Below are 19,786 nucleotides of genomic sequence, written 5' to 3' on the forward strand. Positions count from 1 at the left end.
AACCGGATCTCCTTCTCAACACTTGGACTTGTCAATCTCAAGCCGTTATTTCCGCTTCGCTTCATCACCCCTTGAGATTGAGAGGGCGTATTAAGGAAAAATATCATCATATCACCTATGATTACTCAAATCCCATATATTACTCTAATATACATTAATTATATTATTCTATGTAATCTCTTTAATTATGTCATTTGATTATGATTTGTGCTTATATATAAGTTGTATCATTCTATTTGATAATACAACAATAATAATACAATCATATTCTCTCTATTTACACAAGTATGGATGGTGGTTTAAGGAAAAGTGTAAGCTTTGTCCAAACAAAAAAATAAAGAAAAGTGTAAGCATGTAAAACGAGATAGCAAGAAAGGGATTGTATAATACTAAAACTTAGGTTGGGTTCTTAATCAAGTACCTAACCTTTTTTGCAATGAAATAAAAGCTTTAGTGCAAGTTAAGCATAGTCATCCTTCCTTTACCCTTGGAAGTAACAACCAAAACATAATCATTGCTACTCCTCCTTGTTTTCTTGTTTCATTTTTCTTTTTAATTCCATATGTTTATGGGCTTTTTAAGTCCTTGATTGATCCATGAGAATTAGGACACGTGGGGTATTGGGTACTCATCTCCTATGAACCAAATTCTAAAAGTTAATCACCTTTCTTTGGACCAAATTCAAAGGAGACCAAGAGATAGAGCTATTATAGAAAAAAAGTCATGATAAGCGGCTGGACAAGAGCAACTATGGAAAGACCAAATCCTTCATTTTTATCTTGTCTCTCAGGTGATTAGTGGCTGAACCACTCAAGAAAGATTACTTGAAGATGGTATATATTTGATACCGTATTTTGAAAATCAGAAAATGTGAATGATAATTTTCAGGACGTGTTAGTTGTTTTAATCAAAAATGACTCCATCAAACTCTCCAAATTTTTTAAAATATATATGAATAAGACGGGAGTTGCAGATGCAAGAGATGATTCTGGCAAGTCAAGTAACCATCAATGTTTGTTGCAGACCAAATACGAGATCAGTCGGTTGGGTTGGTTTGAGAATTTCCTCAGCGCTGCTTTATTTTGGTTATAATTCATACACCAAACTGTAATGAAACCCTAGCAGAATTGGCATAGATGGATCAAGGAAATGGAAAGACTTTGCAGAAAATGTTAAAACCTTACCATTCCAGCTTCAAACGAAAGCAGTTGTGAAGAGATATCCGTCAGCGTCTTCGGAAGAATGAAATGAGGAACCGGAAAAAGTTTCCAACTAGGGTAACCCAAATCAGAGGTAGGCTGATCCTCGTCCATGTCAATGGGGCTTCTTCAGTTTCCAGTAAGCAAACACATTGCCGTGAACCCTACGAAAAAAGGAGAACCCATTGATAATCAGACGGATAAAAATAAAAAAAAAGACTTGGCAGTTAAACTTACCTCTTTACTATATTCTTCACCTAAACAGAGTTCCATCAGATGTTCTCCTTCATTGAGGCGGGGGCAATGGATAAGATCAAGTTGTTTGATCGAGTGATTTGAAGAAAAGGAAACATTCTCCAGTGAATCGCAGCCGTGTGCATAGAGATGCATGAGGCCTACAGGAAGCTCCTGTTTCACTGATTTGAGTTTCTTGCAGTTATTGAGGAAGAGAGTTCCCAAGGATGAAAGATCTCTGATGCTTGAAGGCACTGTCACAAAGTCATTCCTGCTAAGGTCTAGATATGTTAAGTTGGTGAAACGACGCAGTTGATGTGAGAACGTTTCAACGTTCTTGCAGTTGTCAAGCCAAAGCTCAAGCAAGCAGTATGTGTCCCCTGCTTCAACCAACGATTGGAGGTTCTCACAGTCAGATAGTATGAGCGTCTTCACTTGAGCAAGCTGTGGCAGTGATGTTATTTTCCTGCATTTTTCAAGGTTGAGGTACTTCAACTTGGGCAGTTCTCCCACGGTTGTTGGTAGGTATTCGAAATCGTTTCCGCTGAGGTCCAGTGTCTCTAGGACTCCCAAGCAATTAATGTCGTGTGGGATTTCTTGAATGTTCAAGTTGACCAGCTTTAGCTCTGTCAGAGTAGGAAGGCGAAGCATGCTGTAAAACATGAAAGGAGCATTCAACTCTTTGTATCTGAACTTCTTGATGTTGAGTGATTGTATGTCGCAGGGATCTCGCTTGAGCTGAGATGTTAGTATTGTCTGGTCCATCACCTCCAATTCATCACGGATCTGTTGCTTGGAACTAAAGGAGATGTGCTCTGTTTTTCCGCTGAGGCCCAATACTTGTATATATATTTGGCCCTCGATAGATACATCTCTAAGAAAATCCAACTGCATTTTTTCATTCGAAAAGCTCAAAGAAAATATACTCCCGTCATCAATCCTGACACCCGTAAGGACGCCGCAGTGGACTGCGTTGAGTTTTGTAAGCTTGGCTAATCTCCTCAATGACTCTGGGATATTTTGGAGCCTCGTGCAGCCTTCTATTATCAACTCCTCAAAGTTGATGGCTGTGGAAAGATCTGGAAGTTGTATCAAATTCTTCGAGCCTCTCACATCTAGTCTTTGTAGATTACTAAGGTTCTGAACCAATATACAAGAAAATGAAAAAAAAAATATATTCATCTGTATATATATACTATATAGAGAACAAATCAAGCATGATTTCTAAAGATAGCTTACCACGGTTGTATCCCAGAGGCTCTCGAGGTTGCTGTATCGTAGATTAAGTTCGGTAAGGTGGTGATGTCGGAACAATGGCAAGGTTTTTAATGAATAAGCATCCCAGTGTAGTAGCCTAAGATTAGGGGGAAAATAAAAACCTTCTTCCCTGAGCTGCACGTTGGACTTTGCATCGACCAAGTGCTGGTGGAACTTGAGAAATTTGATGCTATGCATTGCGTTAAATACCGTAATACTCATAGGCAACTTGTCAGCCATCTTACACATGTTCAATGTTACACCTTCAATTTCGTCTGTACCCTGTACGTGGATAGAAGAAACATGCACTTATCCAGATGAGTTTGGCTTACAATAACAAATGAAATATATCTCAAAAGACTTACACTGTTGTAAGCCAGGACATCATATATCTCTTCAGGTTCCCATAGACACCTTTGTCTGGAAGGCTTATACCTTGACTCTTGGCGCACAATTTCCCTTCCTGTTTGTACGACCAAGACATGCATGTTTATAAACCCATCAGTTGATATGCTGATAAGAGACTTGGCCTTTAGATGATGTATTCTTGGGTGACCATTATCAAGAAGGGAAGTGACATGGCTAAAAGGGTATCCATTAAGGAGGCAAGCAACATAAAGGAAAGCCATTTTGTCTTTGTCATCTAAACTGTTGTAGCTATTTCTCAAAATCTCCTCGACATTCTTATGAGGCCTTTCTTCAAGTATATCTAGTTCACCTTTCCACACCTCTATAGGTGTGTTTTTATTGAGATATAAGGCGTAAGCCGCAAGTGCAGAAGGAAGGCCGTGAGCTAGCTGAGAAGTTCTCATAGCAAGTTGCTTAATGTCATGAGAAGGAGATGATCCTCCTCCATAAGCTAATTTTTCAAAGACCTGGAGAGCATCCTCATCGTCCAAGCACTTAACCTCGTATATATTTTGTACTCCACAGGAAGTGAGCAGACCCTTGTCTCGCGTGGTTATGATGATTCGGCTCCCTGGACCAAACCAGCTCGTCTCTTTTGCCAGTGCACGAACCTGCTCTGCTTCATTAACACCATCAAGCACAATAAACACTTTTAGGTGCCTTAGTCTTGCCTTTATCTCCCTAGATCCTGCTTCAACACTATGGAAATCAAAATGTTGACCGCCGAGGATGCTGACGAGGAATCTTTCCTGCAACTTGGAGAGACTCTTGTCCTTATAAATCTCCTCAATGTCTTGTATGAAACAACGAGCTGAAAATTGACCTGAAAATCGGACATAGAGAAACTTGGCAATGGTGGTTTTGCCAATGCCTCCCATGCCCCATATCCCTATCACTCGGACTTCATTTTCAGACCTCATATTCAAAAGGGGATTCATCTTCACCATGTGTTCTTCCATCCCAACTAAGTTATCTAAATTGATCAGAACAGCAGGCTTCATCTTTTGCAGTCGGCTTGAGATCATTTCAACTATATCCATTATCATCTTTGCCTCATCCGTGCTACATGAAATACAAGCATTAATTTGTTACAGTCCCAAAGATGTACATACTCATCAACTTATTTCAATCCCTAAGCAGGGTTTCTTTTTTTTTTTTTTTTGGTAACCAAGATATAAATCCTAAGGGCTGCAGGCAGATAAAAACAGAGAATGTTACCAGGTCTCGCAATGCGTGCCTGCCAGAGTGCCAACTTGAGCGAGAGCTTCTTTCCATTTGAGAATCTTATCTTGATCTTTGTGCAGTTGTAACGCAGCCTCAAAGCTTCCTCTCTGGTGTCTCACGTCAGAAGGTTCTACTTTGTAGAAAATGGGAACTACTTTGATCTGCTTCTCACTGCAAAGCGCCATAATCTCCCGTAGTTCCTCCAAACACCAACTTGAAGTAGCGTAGTTTTCAGAGATAACAACCACAGAGAACAAGGACGTTTTAATTGCCTTGACTAGTTGGTCAGAAATGATGTCGCCATTCTCGAGGTCCCTATCGTCTTTAAAGGTGCGAATTCGTTTGTCAACAAGTGCTTTGTGCAAATGGCTGACGATGTTGTGGCGGGTATCTTCCCCTCGGAAGCTGAGAAAGACATCGTAGTCTTCTTGAGGAGTTGAAGAGGAAGAAGAAGCCATGGACGATGGTGTTGGAGAAAGAGAAAACAAATTGCAAACAGAGAGAGAGAGAGAGAGAGAGTAAATAACTTCACATGTGGGCATTTCATATTGGACCATATGGTTGACAAATTGTCTCCTACGACAGCTTCAGTTACATGTGCACTCTTGTTTCATTCAATTACTTTAATTGTTAAAACTTATAGTTGACCTTCTTACTGAATTTTCACAAAAGAAAATGCAATATTTATTGGAATTTATCATTTATGCAATTGAATAAAAAATAATACTAATGTATACGGAGATCTCGTCTTCAATCCTGTCTTCTATAATTCAAGAAACCATTGGCGTTTAGAAAAGAAAACAAGAAAAAAAAAAAACTCTTTGGAGCAATCTAATCGCTTTGCTTCATAGATGACTTCCTCTTCTTCATCCTCTACCTATTTTGATATCTTCCTGAGCAGCGCAGAAGACACGGGGAAAGGCTTGGCCTCGCATCTGTACCGTTCGTTGTATCTAAGAGGCATTCCGACTTATTTAAGAGATGCCAAGCTGGAAGAGAGACCCTCCTCGTCCCTTGTTTATGACGCAAGGAAATATATCCAAGGGTCGAAATTTGCCGTTGTTGTGGTCTCACAGAGCTATCCAACCTCGGTTTGGTGCCTGGAAGAGCTCCAAATACTACTAAACTTTCACGACCAAGGCCGCCTCTACGTTCTGCCCATCTTTTACGAGGTTAGTTTTTCAGATATAAGAAGTCAGACTGGAGCAGTCGCAGAACCCTTCAGAAAGCTTGGTGAAACATATCCTGACAAAGTTCAAGCATGGAGAATTGCTCTTATCAAACTCACCGACATACCCGGCCTGGATTTACATCATCTGTACTGTACACCATCTTAATCCGACTTGGTTCTTTTAATATATATATATATATATCCAATGTGTTCTCTCTTTCATTCTCTGTTTCACGGTTCCAGGAGCGAAGTGGACGTGGTTCTAAACAGAGTCCTGCTATACAAAAGCGAGGCGATCTACCCGAGAGAAACAAAAGGCGTTGGACTGCTCGGGTTGGATCGTCATATGAAAGCACTGTACCAGCTGTTGGACTTAAAAAACTCGACCGAGGAAGTTCGCTTGATCGGCATTTGGGGTCCAGGAGGCGTTGGGAAAACGACGCTTGCGAGATTCGCCTATGACGATCTGTATAACAATTTCCATACCCATGTGTTTGTAGATAAGGCCGAAAACATTTATTACCAAGACCTTGAAAAGCCACGTTCAGAAGAAACATTAACTTCAGGAGGAGGAATTCGAAGTGTAAGCACCGGTATGATCAAATCAACGGTTGGACATCGGAAAGGCCTGCTTGTGATTGATTGCGTGGACAACCTGGAACAGTTAAAGGCAGTAGCAGAGATCCTTAGCTGGTGTGGTTCAGGAAGTAGAGTCATCCTTATCACGCAGGACAAGAATTTGCTAACTCAATTCGGTGTGCAGCATGTCTACGAAGTCAAGTCTCTGAGATACGATGATGCTCTTCAACTCTTTTCTCAATCTGCATTCGAAAGGCAAAACCCTCCTACTAGTTTTGAATCACTTTCTCTTCGCGCTGTCCAGGTCGCAAGTTTCCTTCCCCTGACTCTTACAATTCTCGGCTCCTCTTTACGAAACAAGAATGAAGAGGAATGGGAGAAGGAACTGCAAAAACTCGAAGGAGATCGAGAGAATACGATTATGGAAATAATGAAGAAAAGCTACACTAGAGAAGATGAGAACGATCAAATCCCTTCATTTATCTTGCCTTAGTTATTAGTGATGATTATATGACAATTAGTTCTGAATAATATGGGTGCTCGTTATATAGCCTTTTATACATAATATTTCATAGATATGTTTAGAGATTTCAAAATGTTTGATGTTACCTTTTCAACAAGAAGAATAACTCTTCTGGATCAACATTGTCTGAAAATGTCTTGTATCCATCTCTTGTGTTCAGAAACCTGCTGCTCCATATCTTAAAAAATAATTTAATCACCTACTTTAAAACGAAACCAACGTGGTGAACTCCACACCAAATTATATCGTCGACCGGTGGAAACCTGAGCTCATCCGGAACTTGAACATGGCATTCGAATTGCACCTCATCAATTTCTTCGCTTATGATGCCAGTTGAGACTTGGACAATGACGAGGTGATGCGATCTAGTTGGTCTTTCGTCCTCCATCATCTCTGATGATTGATAGAGATTTGGTTTGAGGTTAATCCGATATATCCTGCTAGCTTCACAGTCCCAACCGTAAGAAAACGCTGGATACTGGAGATGGAAGGGATTTTCGCAAACAACCGCGATTTGGACACAGAATCCCACAAGCTTGGGGTGAGCTTTAGTCTGAGGTAGTTGGATCCCGCAGGTTCCCTCAATGAGGTTTGAATATCAAAAGTAGAAGGACTCGAGAATATCCTTGTACAAAAAAGTCGAAATGGAGCCTACAGACAAAATGGGAATCAACCGAGTCACAACTTCAAAGGATAAATATAATTTAGGAGGGGTTAATGGTGAAACTGGTTAAAGAGCAGAGAGCCTTACCTCTTGAGAATATTCCTCGTTCATAAATTTAAGAACCAGATCGCTGATACAATGTAGAACGAGGCAATGGCTAAAATCCAAGTGGTTGAAAGAATGATTTGAAGAGAAGTAGACAAGATCCAGAGATTCGCAACCATGTGCATAGAGATACTTGACGCTCCCTGGAAGATCTTTCAGTGAATAGATTTTCTTGCAGTTGTTGAGGCAGAGAGTTCTCAAAACGGATAACTCTCTGATGCTTGTTGGGATTTTCCTAAAATTGAGACTGCTGAGATCTAGATATGTTAACTTGGTGAAATGACTAAGCTCCTCTGATAGTGATCCAAGACTCTTGCAGTTTTCAAGGCAAAGCTCAACCAACTGTTTTCTGCCTGGAGCTGCTTTTTCCACATTAAGAATTCCCATCAACGATCATATACTCTTGCATTTTTCAAGGCAAAACTCAAGCAAATTGTTTCTGCCTGCACCAAGAATTCCCATCAATGATCCGAGCTTCACACAGCCAGAAAGTACGAGTCTCCCCACCTGAGGAAGTTGTGGCAGTGCCTTAAGTTTGCGACAGTTACTAAGGCTGAGATACTCTAACATGGCAAGTTGTCTCATGGATGTGGGTAGATACACGAAATCATTTCCACTGAGGTCCAATGTCTCTAGGAGTTCCAACTGACATATGTCGTCTGGGATGTCTTCAATGTTTAAGTTTATCAGCTTTACCTCAACCATACATGGAAAGCCTGCAAAGCTAAGACAGCTGAATTTAACATGATCCATCATGTAACTGGACCGCTCGATGTCGAGTGATTTCAAACCAAAGAAACCAGGGTTATGTAGTTCTATTAGTGATTGATGAGCGGTGGTCTGCACAGAACTAAAAGACAGATGATCTCCGGTACCAGAGAGCCCCGACAACTTAATGAATATTTTTTCCTGGATAGATAGATCTGACAGAGAACTCAGTGTTACTCTTGAATGAGGAAGGTTCAGTATAATCCGATTGAGGCCCCAGCGGCTGGAATCTTGAAGGCCATTAACGAGTATCACTCCCTCAGGACCATCACAGTAAATCACATTTAGTTTCCTCAAATATAATTTATTAATGGACTCTGGGATTTGCACCAGGCTTGTGCAGCTTTCCAATATCAACTCTTCAAAATTCTCTGCGGTCGAAAGTTCTGGAAGTACTCTGAGATTCCGAGATCCTGTTACATCTAGTATCCGTAGGTTTGGAAGCATCTGAAAACAAACAACAAAACAAAAGGAAAACACAGAAGGATTACTTTGACAGGTATGACGTCCTTATTTGAAAGAGAAAAAACAAACATGTAAATCGGATGATCATACCTTAGTTCCATCCCAGAGGCTGGTGAGTTTGCTGTAGCGCAGGCTGACTTCAATAATGGTTTGTGGACGAAAGATAGGTGGCAATATTGTCAATGGATAGGCATCCCAGTGTAGTAACTTCAGATTACGGGAAAGAAAATTATCATCTGCAGTTAGCTGCAGGTTCGACACATTTCCACCCAAGTGCTGGAAGAACTTGAGATATGTGAGATTATGCATAGGGCCAAAAACACTATTCCTCAATAATAAATTCTCAGACATCTCACACAAGTGCAGTGACAGGCCTTCAATTCTTTTGGTACCCTGTTGATGAAAAGTGTCATATGAAGGAAGGCATGTATATCCAAAAACCATCAAGATTAGTGTGGAAAACAATAGCAATTCTAAGATTTTCTTCTTTTTTTTTTGATAAATAAGATTTACTTTTTGAAAGAACTTACTGTGTTACTGTCCGGAACATAATGGATATCTGTAGGATCCCATAAAAACCTTTGCTTGGAAGGCCTCCAATCGGATTCTTGACGTACAATTTCTCTTCCAGTTTGTACTAGCAAGACATGCACGCTTATACATCCATCAATTGAGATGTTGACGAGAGACTTCGCTGCTAAGTGGTTTATCCTTGCATCACAGTTTTTAAGGAATGCTCTTATATACCGGAGATGACCACCATTAAAGAGACATGCCACGTGAAGGAAAACAGTCTTGTCGTATTGATCTAAACCGTCATAGCTAGCTCTCAAAATCTCTTGGACATTTTTATGAGGGGATGTTTCAAGTAGACCTAGTTCATCTTCCCATTCATTTATGGCCATCATAGCACTGAGATGGGACGCAAAAGCTACAAGGGCAGAAGGAAGTCCGTGAGCAAGCCGAGAAGCTCTGATAAATAGTTGCTCAAAACCATCAGAAGGAGGTCTTCCCCCAAAAGCTAACTGTTTAAAAACATCAAGAGCATCCTTATCGTCCAAGCACTTAACCTCATATATATTTTTTACTCCGTAGGAATTGAGCAAACTTTTGTCTCGTGTGGTTATGATGATACGACTCCCTAGACCAAACCAGCGTGGGTCCTTTGCCAGGGCATGTAACTGCTCCACTTTATCGACATTATCAAGAACAAGAAGAACTTTTTGATGCCCGAGTCTCTCCTTGATCTCTCGTGATCCAGCTTCCACGCTCCATAGCTTGACATCTTCATCACAGAGGATACGGGAAAGAAGTTCCTTTTGTAGATGCTTAATATCATAGCCTTCAGAGATATCCAAGAAACAATGAGCTGGAAATTGACTTGAAAATCGGTCATAGAGACACTTGGCAATGGTGGATTTGCCTATGCCTCCCATTCCCCATATCCCTATGATATGAACCTCGTGTTCACACTCAATATTCAGAAGGAGAGTCATCTTCATCAGATGAGCTTCCATTCCAACTAAATTAATCAAATCTGTCGACTTCATCCTTGGCAGTCGACTTGAGATGCTTCCAACTACCTCGTCTATCATATCTGCCTCATCCACGCTAACATAGGCAACCAAAAAATACATCAACCAGATTGTAAAAATAAGCTAAGGTTATGGCAAGAAAAATTGTACTTATATATGCAATAATCTATTAAAAAAAAAAAAAAAAAAAACTAGAGAAAAGAAACAGAGATTTTACCAATTCGTGGAATGTTTGCCTGATAGATTAGCGACTTGTGTGAGAGCTCTTCTCCATTCGGAAACCTTCTCCTCCATATCCGGAGCTTCGTACATTTGAAAGGCAGTCGCAAAGCTTCCTTCCTGGTATCTCACATCAGAGGGTTTTACTCCGTAGAAGATCGGTAGAACTTTGATATGCTCCTCATTGTGAAGCTGCATTATTATCCGGAGCTCCTCCAAGCACCATGTAGAAGTAGCATAGTTTTCAGAGAGAACGACCACCGCGAACCACGAAGTTTGTATAGCTTTGACTAGACCGTCTGCAATGGTGTCACCAATCTCGAGCTTCCGATCGTCTTTGAAAGTATAAACTCCCTTGTTGCAAAGAGCCCTATACAAATGGCTAACGATGGTTTGGCGAGTATCTGCCCCTCGGAAACTGAGGAAGACATCGTAATTCCTGAGGCGAGTTGAAGAGGACGACGAGGAAGCCATGTAAAAAATATTCTGCTCTAGCTAATTCTTTTTGTTTCCCTTTGTTATTCCTCGTAGTTCCCGGGTCGTGTAAATTTGATCACATGGAGGTTTCCGACAAAGCAGCTGTCTCGAGCTCCCGCTATGAAGCCACGCTGATATGTAACAAATAGAGCCAAGATGTATAAAGTTATTAAAATAGTTAATTAAACTGAAAAGAAAGAGGAAAATTGAAAATGATAGTTTATGTTATCTTGTTCAAGTAAGATCAAAAACAAACTCTCCGCTGATTCAATTAATCAAACCTTGAACAAAACAAAACATTATCCTTCGTACCTTTAAGGGCACGTTAATTGAGTGGTCAAATCTCGACTCTTGCACCCCTTGGCAGCTTCTCATCATCCTTATTTCAAACGACTGGTATTCGTTTTCATTTTTTTTTCCTCGCTTGAGCTTTGTATATTAAGAAACAACTCACAACTCCCAATCTCTCGTTAGTAACCTCAATGTCTTCCTCATCTTCATCGTCCAAAACTGATGTATTCTTTAGTTTCTGCAGCGAAGAAGACCCATCCAAAGCTTTTGTCTCTGATCTCGGCCATCTGTTGGAACAAAAAGACATAACCACTAATTTCAACGATGATGCGTTCCTCACAGAGGAGTCAAAACTCGTGGTTGTTGTAGTCTCACAGGGCTATCCAGTCTCTGTTTTGTGCCTGAACCAGCTAGAGAAGATCTTAAAGCCTCAAAACGAAGGTCCACTGTCCATCCTTCCTATTTTCTATGGAGTTGATCCTTCTGATGTTAGAAAACAGACTGGAGAGCTCGAGGAACCATTTAGAAAGCTTCGAGAAGAGTATCCAGATGACATAATTCAAACATGGAGGGATATTCTCATAAAACTCACCACCATACCTGCTCTGGATTCACGATATTGGTAAAAGAGAAGCTCAATCTGTACATTAGAATATTTAATGGTTGTTTCACTTGGTTTCAATGATTCTCTTCCCTTGATGTTTTTGATTATATCACAGGAGCAACGAAGCGGACATGATTGAGTTAATTGCAAATGAAATCGTGAGTATTGTGTCGGATAAAAAGCCAGTAGCAGCCAACAGTGTAGGACTGGTCGGTCTGGATCGTCAGATGCAAACGCTCTACAAACTGTTGGATTTCAAAGCTACCGAAGAAGTTCGTTTGATAGGAATTTGGGGTCCAGGAGGCATTGGCAAGACGACACTAGCAAGGTACGCTTATGAAGAAGTACGTAGCAACTTCCAAGTTCATGTATTTGTAGACAAGGCCGAGAAGATTTATCACCATGGCCAGGATCTATTAGAGTTATTAACAAAAGATACTCAGACGGGAACACAAACTACGATAAGGGGTTTAGATGTGGGGATGGATAAGATCAAATCAACATTTGGACACCGAAAAGGTCTGATTGTGATTGATTGCGTTGATAACATCAAACAGGTAAAGGACATAGTATACCTTGCTCACTGGTTTATTCCAGGAAGTAGAGTGATCTTTGTTACACAGGACAGGAATCTGTTGGTTGAGTCTGGTGTGGAGCATGATTACGAAGTTCAGTCTCTGAGATACGACGAAGCTCTCCAACTTTTTTCTCAATCTGCTTTCGACCAGCAACACCCTCCCACTAGTTTTGAAACACTCTCTCTTCGTGCTGTCCATATATCAGGTTTCCTTCCTCTGACACTTAAAATCCTCGGGTCTTGTCTACGAGGCAAGGATGAAGCGGGTTGGGAGAAGGAACTGCAACAACTGGAAGGAGACCAAGAGAAAGCTATTATGGAGATTACCAAAAGAAGATACACAAGAGCAGGCAAAAAAGAAGAAGATAAAGAGACAATCCCATCATTTGTTTTCTTGAGTGATGAATAAGTGAATCTCTCAACCAAAAAAAAAAAAAACTGTAAAACTGAGTCTCCAAAGGCTTTGCAAATGTCAACAAGTCGTAGTTCCATTGTCATTATGTATGATATGACTTTATCACTATGGTCTATGAACATTGGTCTAATGAGGTTTATCTGTATTTTTACTTATTTTCACCTAAGCTAATGATGAAGTACACGTATACGGATTCATGACACACAAAGGCACAACTTGCTTTGTTGAGTAGAAGCATATCTCCACTATAAAGTTTGTAACTTTTTGTCATTAGAGATTTAAGCTATTTACGCAGTAGAAAAAATCGTATTTTGAATCGAAAACTCAAAAAAAGGCTTACCAAAGTACCGATTTGTGCTTCTCTTTTTTTTTTTTTTTTTTTTTTTTTTTTTTTAAATTCTGTGTGCTGCGTTCGTATCCAGAGATTAAGCGAGCACCACATTAGAGTTAAATCTTATGGGAATTTGCCGATGGGATTCGAAGCGGAACTCGTCGAATTGTTCGTCTCTAGGGTTCTTGAAACGGCGTAAGACAAACAAGTTAACTGATGTACCACAGACTCTGGAAAATGAATTAAAACTGATATTGATGACGATATGGGAGACCCGATCAAGTTCCCCATCTCCAGTGAACATTGAAGACGACGAGAATTTGCCGATGAGAAGAGAGCACTCTCACGGCTGGTTTGGTAATTTTCCCTCGGCTGGTTTAATTAAGTTCAGTTCAATTTTGAAACCCGAAACCAACCTGATTTTAATTAACCGACAAAATAACAAATTACAAAACCAAACCAAAGCCTAAACCAACCCATCGCCGGAGATAATTCGAATTCCACAAGCTCTTATCTCGACGGGCGGATTCTGAAACGCCTCTGGAAGTTGAAGATGTGATTCGAGTCGCCGCAATTCGTCAAAACTCTCGATGTTTATGCTACTTGGGACGAAGATGACAACCATGTGACTGTGATGCGATGAAACAACAACAACTTCGTTCACCCTCTCCGACAGTTTTGGTTTGAGGTTGATTCGAAAAACTCCGTCAGCTTCGTAGCTCCAATCTCGGGAAACTGGAGATCGAAGGACGTCTGGCAAGCAACCATGACACACACAGCTATACCCACAATTTTGGAGGTAAGCTTAATCGAAGGTAGGCTGATCTTAGTAGATGTCCCTAGGGTTTGATTATCTAGATAACTGGGCACTTCATCTCCCGGTATGCATGCAAATCTTGGTGTAGTCTACGGAAAACAAACGGGAATCAAATCATAGAAAGAAAGAAAAAAAAGTTAGTTGAGAGAGCAAAAAGATTACCGCATTGCTATATCCGTCCTCTAGAATTTGAGCCAACGTAGTAGATTCACCTTCTTCCAGGGTGCAGCAATTGCTAAGATCGAGGTGTTCAATAGAATTGTTGTAGAGAAGGCAGAGATACTCTAGAGAATTGCAGCCATGTGCGTAGAGATGCTTGAGGTTCTGTGGAAGCTCTTCCACTGATTTGAGTTCTTTGCAGTTATTGAGGCAGAGCGTTCCCAAAGATAAGAGGTTTATGATGCTTTCAGGTAGTGCCTCAAATTCATGTCTGCTGAGGTCCTAGTGTATCAAACTGGGGAAATGACTTAGCTGGTCTGACAAGGATTGAACACTTTTGCAGTTGTCAAGCCCAAGCTCTAGCATACCATATCTTACTCGGGTGGGATTCAGGGTAGAGAGTTCCACCAGTGATCTGAGATTTGAACAGCCAGATAGTTTGAGTGTCTGCAAATGAATTAGCTCTGGCAACGCCTCAAGTTTAGTGCAGTTACAAAACATGACAGTTCTTAACTTGGAAAAGGTTCTCCATAGTTGTGGGTAAACTTGTGAAATCATTTCCACTGAGGTCTAGTTTCTCTAGTGACTGCAAATGATCAATGTTGTCTGGAATTTTCTGGATGTTTAAGTTGATCAGTTTTAACTCTGCCAAGAAAGGAAAGCCTGAGAAGCTATTACACGCAAAAGGAGCATCTTCCTCAATGTACTTGATCCGCTTGATGTGGAGTGATTTAAATTCAGAAAAGCTTTCGCTCTGCCGGACGCCTTCAAACAGCATCCCCATCACTTCATCAGGAGTTTTTTGCTTGGTTATGCAGGAGAAGTGCTCTGCGTTTCCTGTGAGATGCGACAACGGAATATATAACCTCCCCTTAATGGACAGATTTGCAAGAAAACGTATGCCTTTTTTATCTCTGGGAAATTCTAGTATTATTTGCCGGCGTTCCCTATTCTCGTTTTTCAGAGTGATATTCGTTTCTGATATACGGATTGGGAGATGCACTAAACCACAGTGGGATAAATTGAGTGTTTGCAGACTAGATAAGCTTTCAATGGACATTGGGAGTTGCTTCACTCTCGTTGTGCCTTCCATTAGCAACTCTTCCAGCTTTTTGGCTCCTGACAGACCTGGAAGTTCTCTCAGGTTATGAGAACATGTCATGTCTAGTCTCTTCAACATAGGGAGGACCTGGATATAACCAAGGCAAAGATAAAGATTCTCAAGTGTTTTTTTTCAGTAAGCTCTTTAGTGGATTTGAGTTCTTTAGAAATGTTCTATCAAAACAACTCCAGTACACTGTAATGTCTTACCGGGTTTCCATACCAGAGGCGCTCAAGATTGCTGTAATGGAGATTTATTTCGACAAGATAATTTAGATTGTGGTAGGACGTGAGAGGCAAGGTTGTTAAGGGATAGGCATCCCAATGTAGTAACCTGAGTTGTTGGGGCAGGCCATCTGTACCTGGAAGAAATTGCAACTTGGATTCTATATCATTCAAATGCTGGAAGACCTTGAGGAATTTAGATTGATGGTGTCAAAAATCGTTCCCTTAATATACAAGACGTGAGGCATCTCACACATGTGTAGGGCCAAACTTTGGATTCTTGTTGTACCCTGATGAGAGAATCGTGGCTGAATTGACATGGAGACAAACACACAACCGAAAACCATCGAGATTAGAACAGAGAAGAATAAAGAGTCTAATTGTTTTATGAACCCTTCCTTACCGTGTTGTTTTGCAGCACAGAAATAATTTGCTCCTGTTCCCATAGAACTTTTTGCCTCCAAGGCATGGAGTCTGATTCTTCGCGCACAAATTCTTTTCCCGCTTGTTCTATCAAGACATGCATCTTGATACACCCATCGGCTGATATGTCGATGAGGGACTTTTCTGTTAAAGCTTTTATCTCTAATTCACCATCATCTAGAAGTGAAGTTACACGGCGGACTGAGTCTCCATTGAAGAGGCATGCGACATGAAGGAAAACAGCCTGATGTCTTCCATCTAACCCCATATAGCTGGTTCTCAGAATCTCCATGACTCTCTGGTGAGGAACTTTTTTGAGTCTTTCTAATGCCTTTTCCCAGTCCTCTATAGAGGTCATTCGACGGAGATATGTGCCAAAAGCTTTAAGGGCGGAAGGAAGACCTTGTGCAAGGCTAGAAGCACGGATTGACAGTTGTTCATAATCATCAGAAGGAGCTTCTCCTCCTTCAAAAGCAGCCTGTTTAAAGACTTGGATTGCGTCATTTTTGCCCAAAATGTCAACGCAGTATACACATCTGACTCCACTGGAGAATAACAATCCCTTGTCTCTTGTGGTTATGATGATTCGGCTCCCTGGTCCAAACCAACTAGTCTCTTTTGCCAGGACATGCAGCTGGTCTAAATTGTCGACGTCATCAAGGATAAGGAGAACTTTACGGTTTCCAAGCCTCGATTTAATATAGAGGCATCCCTGCTCTACACTCCAAAGCTTCTCATGTCCTTTGCCCAGGATATTCGAAAGAAGCTTTTCTTGTAAATGTATGAGGCCCTTCTCTGCGGAACTCTTAATGTTCTCTATGAAACAATGATATGCAAAGCGATGCGAATGTTCCTTATAGAGACATTTGGCAATGGTGGTTTTTCCTATGCCTCCCATTCCCCAGATACCTATCAGACCCTCTGTATCCATCACAAAATTGAGTTCTTCCATATGGCAGTTCATTCCAACAGTGTCACTGAATTTTAATGTCTCCATAGAAAAAAGTTGTCTTGAAACACGTCCAACAATATCTTCAATCATAGCAGTCTCATCCTCACTAACACCCGAGGAACATGTCAGCTTTGATCATGGAATAAGACCTTTATTATACTTTTATTAATTACTGGAGAAAAACTCACCAAGTTTTGGAGTCCGTGCCTGATATTCCTGCAATTTCGGTTAGAGCTTCTCTCCATTTCTGAATCTTCTCCGCAAATTTTCTCTTCTCGCTGGAAAACAACAGCATGATTTTTGAGCATTTGTACCTTTCTAAGGCGAAGGTTCCTCTCTGATGCCCAACGTCAGAGGGAGCGACATCGTAAAAGATTGGGACTGCAGTGAGCTGCTGTTTCTTGTGAAGATCCAATATCATTTGGAGCTCGTTCAGACACCAAGTTGAAGAAGCATAGTTCTCCGAGATAACCACAACCGCGATCTTTGAATTATGTATAGCTTCTTTGATTTCGTCTGAAATGGAGCTGCCAATCTCAAGCGTTTTATCATCTTTGAAGGTATTAATTCCCCGGTCAACAAGTGCTTTGTGCAAGAAGCTGACAATGGTCCTGCGAGTGTCTTCTCCTCGGAAGCTGAGGAACACTTGGTACTGCTTCACGACTCGAGGTGAAGAGGATGAATCCATAAAAAGAGATGTTGACAGAGCTACGTATGCCGTTGGTTTTGAATCTTCCAATCAATAGTAAAGCTTGAACAATTCTTATGACGATTTTTTATCAAAGTCAACGTGTTATAACATCATCATACAAGCTGGAAATAAATTTGAATACTTCAAATTTCTTCTGGACATCATCATACAAGCTGGACACATTCTCTATTGTGTAAAAGATATACATTCGAAGGAAAGAATATTTGGCAAATCATTATTGGTGAAAACAGAATATCAAAGAAAGGTTGACTTCGCTGGCTGTAATACTATTCGTACATGGTAGAAGTGCAGATCACGTAATCCATCTTATTGAGAGGGTATACACGCCGAAGAACAAGTCAGAGACATGGAGTGCAACAAATTTTGACAAAACTATTATTCACCCTCTTTGCGGAAAAGGAAAAAAGCTTCGTGATCATGAGGTACGACGTATTCCTAAGTTTCAGTGGGGAGTACATCCGCAAAACGTTTCTTAGCCACCTTATCCGTTTGTTGGATAGAAAAGGCATCAGAGCAGCTACATCCGCAGAAAGTTATCCCATGTACAATCAGGCTATCGAGCAGTGCCTAGTGGCGATCTCCCTGATATCAGAGAACTACACCTCTTTGGACTTGTGGGTGGACGAACTGGCCAAGATAACAAAGTGTGCAGAGGACAGAACTTTGACAGCAGTTCCTGTCTTCTTACAAGTTCATTCGTCGGATGCGTTAAGAGTTGTAAGTCTTGTAGAAGACTTCGCAGACCGAAATGGACAGCGGATCATAATCCTGGAGACGGTGAAGCACTGGCTATGCGATCACCTGATCCGTAATTCTGGCTTCGACTCCCGCCATTGGTACATTGCTTGCTATTGATTCGGTAATACTTATTAGGCTCATTCATATTAACACCATGACGAAATTCATTACACAACTAATTGGCTAGAACTAATGATTCAATTTGTCTTCGACTATATATATACTTGTTAGGCTCATTTATATTAACAGTTTTAACACCATGTTGAAATTCATTACACAACTAATTGGCTAGGACTAAAAGAAATGTTGTATATTTTCTTTGATTTGGATTACAAATAGTATTTGATGATCTCAAACCTTATTTTTCATGAAAGGGAGGATGACTCAAAGCTGGTAGATAAAATTACTAATTTCGTTGCAGACACTTTGATGTCTTCTAACATAAGCTCTCCAAGTCCTAGCCTAAAGTGGGCTACCCCCAAGCTACCGAGTAGCTCAGGTGGATTAAAAGACATTGGCACTAAGAAGAAAGGATTTCTGCAGCACAACAAATTTTCTGGGGCTACTGAGTTGCCCAAGTACAAAACCACTAAGAAGAAAGCATTCGCACATCACAGCAAACCTTTTGAGGGTATGGACTCGCCGACTTACTGCTTGAAGCGTCCCGCAGAAGAGGTGTGTGAGATGTTATGCGCATATTCTACAAAATAAATTGGTATAATTGGCATTCATGGAATGGAAGGAGTCGGGAAGACAATTCTTGCCAAGTACATTTATGAAGAGATCTCTCCACAATTTCAGCATCATATTTTCATGGATGACTTGACCAAACAAGAGAGCAGCTCCACAACCAGTTTGCTAGAAATTTTGTACAACTAAAACTAGTTTCCATGGGAGCAATGCCATTAAAGAATTGGTGGGTCAAAGAAAAATTCTAGTTGTTGCTGACAGTGTGGATGACAGTAAACAGCTACAAGGTATTCTAAAGGAAGCCAGTTTGTTTGGTCCGGGAAGTCGGGTTATCGTAATCACTCAAGACAGGTCTTTGCTAGTTCAATGCGGGGTGAAACATATTTACGAAGTTATGTGTCCGGGATATGGCGAAGCTATTCGTACTTTCTCACACTTTGCTTTCAAGCAAACAGAACCTGTTTCTGGTTTTGAAGGGCTCACAGGTCGTGCTGTCGAGGTTGCGGGTCGTATTCCTCTGGCCCTCAAAGTGTTGGGATCGTTTATGCACGGTAGGAATTTTGGTGAATGGAAAAGTACAATGCGCAGGCTTGAGTTATCACATGATAACTTCACTTCAGAGATTCCTAGGTATGTGAGTGCAGATGACTTCACTTCTAGACGTCCCGTCATAGTTGAGCCACAAATAGGCGCAGATGAGGCAAATCGCTTCCCATCATACTGTTTTGCTCTTAATTAAAAATAGGGAAAAAATAATCGAAATGCTCGTTTTGTTTTCTTTTTTTTAATGTAATGTTATTAGATTTTTTTTTGGAAACAAGACTCATATCATTTAGAATTGGGAAAAGGAATAATGATGTCGTGAATCAATCTTCTTGAACATGCTTTTCTCTCTCTTCTCTCTCTCGTATCATTTAGAGAGA

The 19,786-nt window shown here is 40.7% G+C and overlaps 3 protein-coding genes, 1 long non-coding RNA gene and 4 pseudogenes across 9 annotated transcripts; 4 read left to right on the forward strand and 4 right to left on the reverse strand.

Annotated features, from left to right (window-relative positions):
• Positions 1–852: 852 nt before the first annotated feature.
• LOC104701968 (putative disease resistance protein At4g11170) lies at positions 853–4,894 on the reverse strand. Its single transcript, XM_087456936.1, has 6 exons — positions 4,317–4,894; positions 3,056–4,160; positions 2,673–2,972; positions 1,437–2,573; positions 1,185–1,363; positions 853–1,105 (listed from the first exon to the last, which is right to left on the reverse strand). The coding sequence occupies exons 1-5, from the start codon at positions 4,877–4,879 to the stop codon at positions 1,226–1,228; spliced, it is 3,243 nt and encodes a 1,080-aa protein (XP_087313062.1). The 5' UTR covers positions 4,880–4,894; the 3' UTR covers positions 853–1,105; positions 1,185–1,225.
• A 139-nt stretch (positions 4,895–5,033) lies between these two features.
• Positions 5,034–6,728, forward strand: LOC104701970 (disease resistance protein CHS1-like). 2 transcript variants are annotated; one of them, XM_010417752.3, is made up of 2 exons: positions 5,034–5,640; positions 5,737–6,728. In XM_010417752.3, exons 1-2 carry the CDS (start codon positions 5,174–5,176, stop codon positions 6,563–6,565), a joined length of 1,296 nt encoding a protein of 431 aa, XP_010416054.1. In that variant the 5' UTR covers positions 5,034–5,173; the 3' UTR covers positions 6,566–6,728. The 2 variants fall into 2 exon arrangements, with proteins under 2 accessions (XP_010416054.1, XP_010416055.1); XM_010417753.3 differs by having other exon boundaries at positions 5,081–5,645.
• A 36-nt stretch (positions 6,729–6,764) lies between these two features.
• On the reverse strand, positions 6,765–10,927 carry LOC104704843 (putative disease resistance protein At4g11170; annotated as a pseudogene). Its single transcript, XR_015561047.1, has 5 exons — positions 10,350–10,927; positions 9,128–10,208; positions 8,688–8,990; positions 7,347–8,579; positions 6,765–7,246 (listed from the first exon to the last, which is right to left on the reverse strand). The product of XR_015561047.1 is annotated as a putative disease resistance protein At4g11170 (transcript).
• Positions 10,928–11,201: 274 nt separating this feature from the next.
• On the forward strand, positions 11,202–12,862 carry LOC104704844 (disease resistance protein CHL1-like). The gene is made up of 2 exons (XM_010420869.3): positions 11,202–11,741; positions 11,839–12,862. Exons 1-2 carry the CDS (start codon positions 11,311–11,313, stop codon positions 12,707–12,709), a joined length of 1,302 nt encoding a protein of 433 aa, XP_010419171.3. The 5' UTR covers positions 11,202–11,310; the 3' UTR covers positions 12,710–12,862.
• Positions 12,863–13,078: 216 nt separating this feature from the next.
• LOC147941636 (uncharacterized) lies at positions 13,079–16,742 on the forward strand. Its single transcript, XR_015561053.1, has 2 exons — positions 13,079–14,273; positions 14,366–16,742. It is a non-coding gene; the product is annotated as an uncharacterized LOC147941636 (long non-coding RNA).
• LOC109125089 (TMV resistance protein N-like) lies at positions 13,736–16,813 on the reverse strand (annotated as a pseudogene). The gene is made up of 4 exons (XR_015561051.1): positions 15,839–16,813; positions 15,458–15,638; positions 15,081–15,191; positions 13,736–15,000 (listed from the first exon to the last, which is right to left on the reverse strand). The product of XR_015561051.1 is annotated as a TMV resistance protein N-like (transcript).
• A 94-nt stretch (positions 16,814–16,907) lies between these two features.
• On the reverse strand, positions 16,908–17,411 carry LOC104704845 (toll/interleukin-1 receptor-like protein pseudogene; annotated as a pseudogene). The gene has a single exon (XR_015561049.1). The product of XR_015561049.1 is annotated as a toll/interleukin-1 receptor-like protein pseudogene (transcript).
• Positions 17,412–17,852: 441 nt separating this feature from the next.
• LOC147941637 (disease resistance protein CHS1-like) lies at positions 17,853–19,729 on the forward strand (annotated as a pseudogene). Its single transcript, XR_015562000.1, has 3 exons — positions 17,853–18,271; positions 18,548–18,848; positions 18,894–19,729. The product of XR_015562000.1 is annotated as a disease resistance protein CHS1-like (transcript).
• The last annotated feature ends 57 nt before the right edge of the window (positions 19,730–19,786 follow it).

Source organism: Camelina sativa, chromosome 7 (genome assembly GCF_030686135.1).
Source record: "Camelina sativa cultivar CO46 ecotype springtype chromosome 7, ASM3068613v1".
NCBI lineage: Eukaryota > Viridiplantae > Streptophyta > Magnoliopsida > Brassicales > Brassicaceae > Camelina > Camelina sativa.

Bases quoted from the DNA above. Each gene is read 5' to 3' on its own strand.
- LOC104701968 (XM_087456936.1), bottom strand. From the start codon at position 4,879: ATGGTCCAATATGAAATGCCCACATGTGAAGTTATTTACTCTCTCTCT. The intron at 2,574-2,672 runs GTAAGCTATCTT...ATATTGGTTCAG, and splicing joins GCCTCTGGGATACAACCGTG to AACCTTAGTAATCTACAAAG. The intron at 1,364-1,436 runs GTAAGTTTAACT...CTTTTTTCGTAG, and splicing joins GTGAAGAATATAGTAAAGAG to GGTTCACGGCAATGTGTTTG.
- LOC104701970 (XM_010417752.3), top strand. From the start codon at position 5,174: ATGACTTCCTCTTCTTCATCCTCTACCTATTTTGATATCTTCCTGAGC. The intron at 5,641-5,736 runs GTACTGTACACC...TCACGGTTCCAG, and splicing joins GGCCTGGATTTACATCATCT to GAGCGAAGTGGACGTGGTTC.
- LOC104704844 (XM_010420869.3), top strand. From the start codon at position 11,311: ATGTCTTCCTCATCTTCATCGTCCAAAACTGATGTATTCTTTAGTTTC. The intron at 11,742-11,838 runs GTAAAAGAGAAG...ATTATATCACAG, and splicing joins GCTCTGGATTCACGATATTG to GAGCAACGAAGCGGACATGA.